Here is an 11,567-nt window from a genome sequence, read left to right on the forward strand (position 1 = left end):
ACACACACACACACACACACACACACACACAATTTTAGGAAAAAATCGTTGGGTTAAGCTCACCTAATTGTTAGAGATGAAGAAGAAAAATCTGCACCAATATGTCATTTATACCTCTAAGGAGAGTAGACTATAGAGATGATGAGGCCTGAGACGGGCACAATTAGGATAAATCAGTAGCACAGAAGCATGAACCTGATCAGCTTGGTGCGCTGCCTTCCTGGCTGCAGAAGTAAAATTCAAGGAGGTGAATTGCAGGTTGGTGCTTCCTCCTTATTTCTAATAAGCTCTAGATTGCAGATGATGCCATTTAAACATTTGATATATGTTGAGTATAATGTTCAAGCTTAATCATTGGGTTAAAATAAAAAAAATTGAAGTTTTCTAGTTAACATGCTTAAAAGCCAACTGCCAGGTTGGAAGGATCCAGATTAAAAAGTAGAATTCTTGCCAGGTATGGTGGGTGTAATCCCAGTACTTGGGAGGCGGAGACAGGAGAATCTCAGGTTTGAGGATAGCCTCATCAAAGTAGCAAGACTCTTAGCAACCTAGTGAGATCCTGTTTTAAAACGAAAGGGCTGAGCACGTAGCTCAGAGGTTGAGTTCGTCCTCCTCCACAACACAAAGATGAGACTCCAGTAGGATGGTGCAGAAGTGATTCCCTTAAATGACTTTACCCAAGTAGGCTCCCTGAAGGAAATGAGCTGCATCTCCCTTGGAGCCAGTGCTGGGGCCATCCTGCTGGAGGGACAATTGACCAGCCCCCACCACAGTGTCCTGACTACTGACTGCTCAGCTCCCTGACTCTTCTCTGTGTGTGACTCTTCACTTTCTTCTCTGTGAAATGGTCTCTATCTGTTCTCTGTTTGAGTCAGTTGGTGGTTTCACATCCCACGTCTGGACTGTCCCTTGCCACACCCTTGTGAGGATGTGAGGTTCCTACTGGTGGTGGCTTTTTCGGGATGGAAGACCATGTCTTCAGTCTTTGTTACCTGTCCTATTGGCCAAGCTTAGTAATATTTTTTTTCTAGCAGTGCTAGGATTTGAACCCAGGATGCTCTATGTTTTCCTATTGAGCCATACTTCCAGTCTTTTTTATTTTGAAACAAGGTCTTATTAAGTTACAATACATTGCCGGGTGTCCTAGTGCATGCTTGTAATCCCAGCATTGTGGAGGCTGTGACTGAAGGATCATGGTTCATGGACTGCCTCATCTACTTAGTGAGGCCCTCTGCAACTTAGTGAGACCCTGTATCAAAATAAAGAATAAAAAAGAAAAAATAGGGCAGGGGATGTAGCTTGGAGACTGAATGCCCCTGGGTTCCATCTCCAGACCCACACACACACAAAAAGTTACAATACATTAACTTCCAACCTACCATCCTCTTGTCACTGCCTCCCAGGTACTAGGATTACAGGTATTTGCCACTATGCCTGGCTGAGGGGTGTGTGTGTGTGTGTGTGTGTGTGTGTGTGTGTGTGGCACTAGGGATTGAAGCCAGGTGCATTCTACCACTGAGCTATACTCCCAGCCCTTTTTATTTTGAAACAGGGTCTTGCTAAGTTACCACATGCTGGACTTGAAACTGCAATCCTCCTGTTTCAATTTCCCAAATACTGGGATTACAGGGGTGTGCCACTGTACTCAGCTAAGATTTTTAAGTACAAAATAAAAGATAAAGAAGTAAAATTAAGCCCCTACTCACCACCTGAAACTCTACAAATCCAAGCTGAGTCTTCTGCTCCATGGCCCCTCTACCTAAGCTTTTTTCACTCGTTTTTCTGCTAGAAGGACACTGTATACACCTCCCACTTCAGGATGGAGGGTCTCCAAGCTCAACTATTCAGAATGAGAGGCTTCATCCCATTAGTAACGCACACAAGTAAATGTGTGTGAGTAAGTGAACAGGTACTTATTAAGTGCTTACTGTATGCCCTCTGTGCTCTCAGAAAGATATGTGTGTGGGAGGAGGAGCAGTTTCTGACATTCATGGAACTTGCCAACTAGCTCCCAAGGCAAAGAAAACATGCTTAAGATATTGAGAAGGTCAGGGCTAAGCTGAATACCCCTGGCTGGGGTACCCCTGGCTGGGAGCCCTTTTGCTGTGTAGAGATAAAGGAAAACCTGAGTAGTCATGAAAGCCTTGAGAAGGTGGATTCTTAGAGATAAATAATATAAAAGAAACAGACACGGAGACTTAGGGAGTATTAAACTGAACTCACATTTATACCAGAAAAAACTTCGTCAACATAGAAGGGTTTGGCTCACCAGGATGGGTCTTTCACATTAACCATAAAGAAGTAACTTGAGGATTTACTTGTCCACAGGTATATGCAAGATAGAGACACAATTTATAGGACTTAGTACAAAATCAAAATGCAGAGACCGTTGTTAATAAATTATTAAGAATTTTGAGCCTGGTGTGGTGGCACATGCTTTTAATCTGAGACAGGAGGATCTCAGGTTCATGGCTAGCCTCAGCTCCTTACTTAGTAAGGCCCTCTGCAACTTAGTGAGACCCTGTTTTAAAATAAAGAATAAATAGGGATGGGGGCATAGCTCAGTGGTAGAATGCCCCTGGACTCATTCCCCACTACTACTAAAAAATAAATAAAAATTCAAAGGGCTGGGAATGTGGCTCAGTGGTGAAGCACTTGCCTCGCATGCACAAAGCCCTGGGTTCCATCACCACCACCACCACCACCACCACCACTACTACTACTACTACTACTACTACTACTACTACTACTATTACTACTACAAAAACTACAAATCAATGTGATGTCCTAGCATTAAGCCGAGGGCAGTGTCTATCTGAGTACAGGGACTATGCACCTGTGCAATGGGAGGGCCAGGCAACTGTCCCTGGAGGGAGAGCAGCCCTGTGACAATTATACTGGACCAGCAGCAAAAGCCCCAATTTGGCTACTGGGAATAGACATGGAAGTGCAGCTGTGTCTTTGACATACCGATTTCAGATTCTTTGGCTATATACCCAGTAGTGGGACTGCTGAATCATATGGTCCATTTTTAATGTTTATATCATATAGTCTACTTTTAGATCTTATAGTCTATTTTTTAGATATTATGGTCTATTTTTTTTCTGAGGAACCTCCAGAAGGTTTTCCATAATGTCTGTACTAATTTATATTCCCACTAACAGTATACTAGGGTTCCTTTCTCTCTACAAGGAGCACATATCTTGAATGTACAGCTGGATGAATTTTGAGAACTGCTGAATACAAAGAGACTTAAACTTGGGGACCTTTTAGTTCAGGTCCCTTTAGTGCATCGATCACACGGTTCTGAGAAGCTTGTACTTCTGACAAGCTCAGGAAAGAACACAGGGCATGGCTCAATCCTAAAACATTCTTCGATGGCTTTTCCTTTCAAGAAGTAGCTTAGACACCTTCCTAAATCAGGAGGGTGTGGGAATGGTAGTTTCTGGGACCAGAATAACTATGTCCTATATGTTTTACTTCAGTGAAGTTACTGAGTGACCAAGAAGATGGAAATTAAGCTCCAAAAAAAATAGGAAATGGCTTAAAAATTTACATTGGGTTTTGCCTGTCCTGACCATCTTACACAGAGCAAGGATACATGGACTCCTTGGAAGAGTGCTCTCAGGAGGTTGGGGGACAAGAAGCCAATACGCAGTGACTCTCACTGTAAACTCTGATGCTTTCACAGTATACTCTGTTTTTTGACCACGAGTCTAATTAGTGTTGCCTGACTTGTTACTGAGCACATAAGGTCACCTTGCAAAACAGCCTTACACATAAATATGCCAGTCTGTGGCAGTGCTAGGACTCTTGGGGTGGGCTGAAACTGAGCTTTTTAGATGTCACGGTGGGCTGACATTTTGGAACCTCAATGCCAAGATTATTTAATACCTATTTAGATGTTCAGTTTGCCCTATCTGCCTGGCAGTGAGTCATTTGTATGACTCACTGGTTATGTGGACACGAGGCTACGTTGGCACATCCCTAGCCAGTGGTACTTGGGTGCAGGGCTCTGATATCTGTCCCTGCTCCTCACCTCCGGCCACTGCACCTCATACTGATCTCTGCACGTCTGTTGCAGGTTTGCAAAGATTCTGTGAAGATATAGAGATGATGATTGGATTCCAGCCCAACATTTTCTGGAAAGTCTGCTGGGCATTTGTAACACCAACCATCTTAACTGTAAGAATCCCCTGATTCTTCATGAAGATAGCACCTTGCATGTGTCTGTGATGTTTTATGTTTGAAAATGTGTGTCTTTGTGTGAGCCTGGGAAGCTGGTGGGATGGGTATTATTCTAGTGTTTCAGGTGAAACAAATTGATGTTCAGAAAGATGAAACAACTTTCTTAAAAGTGCCTAGCTGGTCAGGTGCAGAGCTGGGACTGATGCATAAGTGTTTGGAGCACTTTGTTCTTGGAACATTTCTCATTCTATCTATCTGCCTTCTATCATGGTAGCAGATAGAATTCAGAGTCCACATGTATGACATGCCAGCACATTTCAGCCTCTGTTCAGGAGGCGTTATATGTGCAGCCTCATTTTTGTCTCACGGCAGCTCTTCAAGGCAGGTGTTATAATTATATCCATTTTGCAGATGAGGAAAAGGAAGCCCAGAGGTTACGTGCTTGCTAGTGTTGTACACTTAATACTTAACAACAGCCTGGATTCAAACCCAGGCAGACTGGCTCCAGAACTTGTACTCCTAACTGCTACCCAATTCAGCAGCATACAGATAATAAAGCATCAATTAGACCTCTATTGTTCATTTTTATTGCTATTGGGGATTATCTTTTCCACCTCAAGTGTGAAGATGACATTTTGGGATCATCTGACATTCATCTTTTTAAAGATCAGAGCCTTTCATGTGTCGATAAATTTGCATAGGAACTTACAGTCACATCTTGCCACCTTTGTTATTGTGCTGTAAGCTGTCAGTTTTGCCTCACTCAACTCTTCAACGCAGTAATGAATGGGAATCTGGCCTTTTTCCTTCTCTAGTTTTGGGTGTCCCTTTGGCTGGGCAGGAGGGAATTGTAATTTTTGCTTGACCCAGTAGGTGGCAGTAGAAACCAGATAAAGACTGTTGTATTACAGGATACCAGCTTTACCTAAGAATCCCATGACAGGATGGACAAAAGCAAAACTACAAAGAAAATATGTTCCTTTCCTTTCTTTTTTTCCCCCCATTCCTTCCTTTTATCCTTCCCTTCCTTTCTTTCACTAGAAAGTGAGTTTTATTGACATGTTTCAGTTTCTTACTGAAAAGTGAAAGGTTTAGACGGAACATCCATTCAGCACACATCTCTCTCTGCATGAACACAAACATTATACCTACATCCATACCCATGTTTCAGAGGTTGTAATCAGTCTGAAAAGCCCCACTAGATGTGATTCAGGAGAGGTGAGAAGGATTATGAAAGGATTCCGACCACGGGCTTAGGACTAAAATATGTTTGAAGAGCTGGTACATTTTCATTGGTGGGAGGAAGTTGCCTGCTAGATACAGTGCCTTCTGCTGCCAGAGACTCTTGGGACATCAGTGCTCCCGATCTCTGTCGAGCTTCCCCATTTCCCCAGATACTACTCCTTATGATTTATTCTTGGCTGAGTCAAAGATAGAATCTGTTCTAGATTCTGCCCTCCATTTTCCTTCTGTCCTAGAAGAGCTTCAGAGAATGTCATTATGGTTTGTAGAAACATATCACAAAGTAATAGTCAGCACTACTATATATTGAAGTCTATTATGAATCAGGTACTTTACAAACATTGCCCTAAAGTTTATGACCTCTCTGCCTGGTGGATGATTCTCTGCCCATTTTACAGATGTGTGCAATGGGGCTTAGAGAGGAGAATGAACTGGCCCAAGGCCACAAGGCTTGCAGAATCAAGGACTGAATCTGGAATGTGTCTACTATATTATTCAAAAGCCAGGCTCTCATTTCTGACAGAAGTTCCTCCAGTTCGGATTAAAAAAAACCTAGTCCTTATGAGCAGAATGTCAGGAAAGAGGAATTTTGGGGATTGCTTTATTTTTTGAGAAAGTTCCTCAACTCTGTTCTGCTGTCTGAGCTTACCATTATAAAATTCATGTCGGGAAGTTGTGTCGAGGTCCCAGAAGATATCTTTTTTTTTTTTTTTTTTGTGGGTCTGGGGATGGAACCCAGGGGCATTTGACCTCTGGGCTACACCCCCTGCCCTATATTTTATTCTTTATTTTGAAACCAGGTCTCACTGAGTTGCAGAGGGCCTCACTAAGTAGCTGAGGCTGTCCGTGAACTGCGATCCTCCAGTCTCAGCCTCCCGAATGCTGAATGCTGGGATTACAAGCATGAGCCACCACGCCATCTCCAGAAGATATCTTGAAATAGATTCCCCATCTGTGTTGTTTGGAAGGGAGGGGCAATTAGAAGTGATCAGTTCTATTATCACCAAAGGGTGAGTCTCTCTCTGGCACCTCCTTTGGCTGTCATCAGGGAAAGGTGAGGGTGGGCCTGGCCTGGTAACTGAATCACTATCTCTCATGGCCAGGCCCATCTCAGGACAGGGTTTTATCAACGCTAATTTGGAAAAGGGAATGAGTTTGGTGAAGAACAAGCTCTTGCCTACCAAGTTTGATGTGATATCTGGGAAAAGGACCAAGTCCAACACTTTTTTTTTGGAGGGGACATTTGACCTTCTGTAAAATGGCTATTTGTATGGTACACTAGAATAAGCTAAGATTATGAGTTTCAATTACTTCAGAGCCCCTGAAATAAAATTTATCATCTTTCTATGTGCCTTGGTGGATTTATAGAGCTATATATATTCTCCATGCAATTATTGTATACATAGTCAGATCACGTTACTGAGTTATGCACACACATAAGCAGATGCATTGCTATTTATAGAGTAAATGAAACGGAGCAGCTTTCCATAATTACATTAGGCCACATTTCCAATAGACTGGTTAATAAAGCTTATAACTCTGGGGGCAAATGTGTAAAAGGGGGCCTAAAGTAGATGTCTCTTTCCATAGGAACATTTTTTTTTCAACAGTTGTCTTCAGGCTCATGTTGTTTTGAATCAATACATTGAATTATTGTTGAATCGAGGCCATCGCTGAGATCAGCAGCCTGGGCTTGGGAATGATAATATAGATGCTTTATATCTGTGTAGTATTTCATGCTTTTCTAAAACATTTTCCTTACATAATTTTCTCCAGTCATTTTTGGGCAGTTATTTTTTTCAGCTTAGGATAGGAGGAACAAGGTGGAGAAGAGGTAAGGACTTAGGTGGGTAAATAATTCTAGGTGGATGCAAGATGAGTACACATGATTCTTGGGAAATGCCTTCCCGAAAGGAACACAGGTAGAAGCCTCATTCCCCCTTTGCAGGTGCCTCTGTCTTCAGGACCTGCATCCCTTGTTTCTCTCCAGCTGCACTAGCCAAGCCTCCTGCAGGATCTCATGGCTGTTGCCAGCTGAGGGATGCAGTGATAGGAGGTACCAGACAGAGAATAAGTCACCACCTGTGTTAAATTCAAAGGACTATTGAATAAATACTAGGCGGTTGTTCCCAGAAAACTCCTGTGCTATATACACACTGTGAGTGATATCCATTTTATTGCAGAGAAGTCTGAGACCTACAGGTCCCTCAGCTAATTAGTGGTAGAGCCAAAATTATCCTGTTGGTCTCTGGGCTGTGGACCACCATTTGGTGATGCACCCATTCACAAGTGGGTTGAGAGGGCAGCTGTGCATCCTCTCTCACTGTCCCACAGCTTTTTATAGGATCAGGTTTCCTGCTCAGCCACTGCTTGGGGGCCACACCGGGTCTCATTCAGCCAGCTTTAGAGGCAGCTCCTGGATGTGGGTCATTTCCCACTCAAGGAGAAAGCCAAGTGTCTTCAAATTTAAAAAATTAAAACATATAAATTTAACAGGTTCCTTTCTTATAACAAAAGTGTGATTGACCATTACAGAAAGTACAGGCAGCCCTTCCCCCACTCCATCCATTAGTCATTCAGGCAAATATCCTTGCAACCTGTCGTCTCAGCCTGTCTGTGTGTACACACGTGTGCTTAGCTCAGTCCCTATGGGACAGCAAATGCAGGTCAGCAGCTAAGCATGTGTCATTTTTAGCTCTCTGAAATTCCATTTCTTCATTTGGAAAATTCCATTTCAGAGCCGACCTGGGTATAAAATGAGATAATAGATATGTAGAAGCATTTAACTCATAATGGGCTCAGAGCATGCCTGTTGAATGAATGAATAATTCACATCTCCACCCTAATGCATATGTGTCTCTTTTCTTCCTAGTTTATCCTTTGCTTCAGCTTTTACCAGTGGGAGCCCATGACCTATGGCTCTTACCGCTACCCTAACTGGTCCATGGTGCTGGGTTGGCTAATGCTCGCCTGTTCCGTTATCTGGATTCCAATTATGTTTGTGATAAAAATGCATCTGGCCCCTGGCAGATTTATTGAGGTAATTCTACTCATTCCTTTCCCCTGCCTTCCTCTCCCAAGGGATACCCCTAAAAGCTCTGTGCATTAAAAAACAAAAGATTCAGTAAACTTATTCAAGAGGGAGACTGGGTGATTAAGTGATTACAGTTGCCACCGTTTCTATTAAGCCCATTTTTATTATATATTATTCCTCAAACGGAGGGGCTCAGCCAATCCACGCGCTGAGCTGTTATTATGCTATTCCTCAGTGCGGTGACAGCTCTGGGGAAAAAATGATCAGTGCTTCCTCTTTCCTGGAGCGCCCTCCTCCTTCCCCCGCATCCACAATTGAAATCCCAATGTTTGTTTTTAACCACACATCAGATTCTTCCTTTCTGGATGTTCTGTTCTACATCTCCCCCCTTCTAAACATCTGTCACCATTAAACTTAAAATCACTAACCTAGCCTGGTGTCATGACACATGCCTATAATTCTAGCACCCGGGAGGCTTCGACAGTGGGATCACAGGCTTAAGGCCAGTGTTAGCAATTTAGCAAGACCCTTAGCAACTTAGTGAGACCTTGTCCCAACATAAGAAATAAAAGGGCTGGGGGTACTGTTTAGAGGTAGAATACTTCTAGGTTGAACCCTAAGCACCCCCCCCCCTTGCCTATTGTTCTGTGTTGGAAGGACTGAGAGGTCCAAGCTGATCATGTCACTAGTCTCACAGAATGTAGTAAGAGTTCCAGGACATGGCAGGATGAAGAGCTACTTGCATTGCTTTACCAATCAATACCTTGGTGGACCCATTCCTAGTTGTAATGCACAGGGCCTCCACCTTCACCAAGAGTGGATGGCAAGGGGGTTCCACTTGCTCAACTTGTGAAGCATAGTCATGTTTTTGTTCTTTATGAGAAGTCTCTTAGTGAGCAGGGAAAACAGTCAGCCCTGCCTCAGTCTTGAAGATCTAGGGATTTGGCTCTTTGGACCTAGGCAATGCTACTTAGGTTTTGGTCTGAGGACTACCTGGGAACTTGTTGGAAATGTAAATGTCAGGCCACAGGCAGCTCCATGGAACCAGCATCTTGAAGGAATGGAGCCCTGGGGTCACCTCTGAGAGATGTAAATGCATGGTCAAGTTTGAGAAGCACTGGACTAGATAGACCCAGGCAGAAGAAACACCTGTCAGGACAGGGAAGGAGGGAGCCGCTACATGGGCTTTGCTTATGGGCAGCCAGCGTGATGGAAGGAAGAGGCTTGAGAAGGCAGGAGCCTGATAGGAATAAGCATGAAGCAAGTGCCCAGCACAGATGCCCCTTGTGGGGAGGCAGCTCTTGCTTTCACTGGGTGGAGGCAGAGCGGATGAGGCCAGGCAAGAAGTCTCCTTATTGAAGCTGTGTTCCAGTTTGCATGCTCAGAAAATGTTTTCATTGTCTCGAGGTGACTTCACTGTGGCCCCATTAATGCCCAGGGAGGCTCCATCCTGCCCAGATCAGCCTCCCTACCCACAGACCCACCCACAACTCTCTTTCCCTGGAAACAGAACCTGGTTTAGCCTCTGTCACTGTTGTCTTAGTCTGAAGTTCTCTAAACTGATGAGTCGGCTATATAAATTTATTATGGTTGATTTGGGACTCAAAGGTTGCAAGCCGATGATTAAGGGGAGATTAAACTAACAGCTATAAGAAGCAGCTTCACTTTAATAGGTAATAAACAGATAATGATTCCCTCTTATGTAGTCAGAAATATGTTTTCTTTCCCTTTTTTCTATAAAATGTTCCAGTCAAATTATGTTTTCCATAAAAATTTCAGTTGAAGGAGTAGAGACACTCCTACTGTTTCATCCCCCTGCAAGAACCCACACTGCTGAGCCAAGTCAGAAGCATATATTTTTGTCAACAGATAACTAAGATCTTTGCTCACTCTTGGCCATCTATCTTTGGAGTTGGTCCCCCCTCCCAACCCGGTCATTTATATACTTTTGGGAAATATGCTAAACAAAATCCAATTATTTTGATGTAGCAACCCACTGTAGAGATGACAGAACAAAAGTAATGGAGCGCATGCCCTTTGCAGATTGTGTATGGCAGTGGAGAAAGAAGCTCATGGATTCTCTTCATTTGGAGAAGAAAAAAATGTATAATTAAAATCTGGGCCCTTTATCCTCTATTAATCTTGTTCAAGGCGAGCACAAAGCAATTGTAATATTGCTTGCAGGGTGATGTAAATAATTTCAAGTGAACCAAATTTGAGTCTCCTCTTTATTTGTCCCTGTCTTCGTTAAGTAATGGGGCTGATCTTCCAGACCATCTCTCAAGGAGGGACGCTGGCAAATGAGGTCCTCTGCACTTTGAGGTGGGTGGGTGGCCCCTCAGGGAGGAAGGAGTGTTACTTTTATAACCATGTGTGTCTTTGATTTCTTCACAGAGGCTGAAGTTGGTGTGCTCGCCGCAGCCAGACTGGGGCCCCTTCTTAGCTCAGCACCGTGGGGAGCGTTACAAGAACATGATCGACCCCTTGGGAACCTCTTCCCTGGGACTCAAACTGCCAGTAAAGGATTTGGAACTGGGCACCCAGTGCTAGTCCAGTCCAATGGGGGTGGGATAGTCCAGATTTGCTCCTGGTTTTCCTCTCTGCCTCCCTCTCAGATTTTCCCCAGTTCTCCTCCCATTTTTTTCTTCTCTCTCCCCACAATCTCGGTTCACAGCCATGCATGAGGTGGTTGCATAGACAAGTAGGACATAGTGTCGCATGCTATAGTGAGAGCTACGCAGACCACTCGAAGCGCTGTCTGCCTGTGTTTGTGGCATCAGTTTCTGGAAGGGTTGTTCCCTGAGCCTGTGCCGCACCACCCAGGGGCAGGTCAGCCAGGTGAGCGCTGGCAGGTATGTGTGCTTTGGTCAGTAGAGAAGTATCCGCTGTGTGTCGTCATTGGGGTGCCAGTAAGGCATGTGTAGAGCGGCAGAATTTCAGGACTGTTTATTTGGACTCGTCGGCATTGTAGAGTTGGGCTGAGCATTGTGGTGATTTCATTCAGACACAAAATGTTCAGGACAGGGTGCAATTAGACAAATGGACAGCAGTGGCCAGAAAGTGTTTTGGATGTAAGACAAAGTTAGTAAATTCAGACACCATT

At 43.9% G+C, this 11,567-nt stretch overlaps 1 protein-coding gene across 1 annotated transcript in view; it reads left to right on the top strand.

Moving 5' to 3' along the window:
• The window catches only part of SLC6A5 (solute carrier family 6 member 5), a gene marked incomplete at its 3' end in the record, with an annotated part of 56,949 nt that extends 45,935 nt beyond the window's left edge, over positions 1-11,014 (top strand). Inside the window, exons 13-15 of the mRNA XM_080701480.1 lie at positions 4,085-4,185; positions 8,303-8,470; positions 10,859-11,014. Of these exons, the coding sequence (XP_080557606.1) occupies positions 4,085-4,185; positions 8,303-8,470; positions 10,859-11,014 (425 nt within the window). The remainder of the gene's footprint in view (positions 1-4,084; positions 4,186-8,302; positions 8,471-10,858) is intronic.
• Between the last annotated feature and the right edge of the window lie 553 nt (positions 11,015-11,567).

This window comes from Muscardinus avellanarius, assembly GCF_963383645.1.
Source record: "Muscardinus avellanarius genome assembly, chromosome: 1".
Classification (NCBI taxonomy): Eukaryota; Metazoa; Chordata; class Mammalia; order Rodentia; family Gliridae; genus Muscardinus; species Muscardinus avellanarius.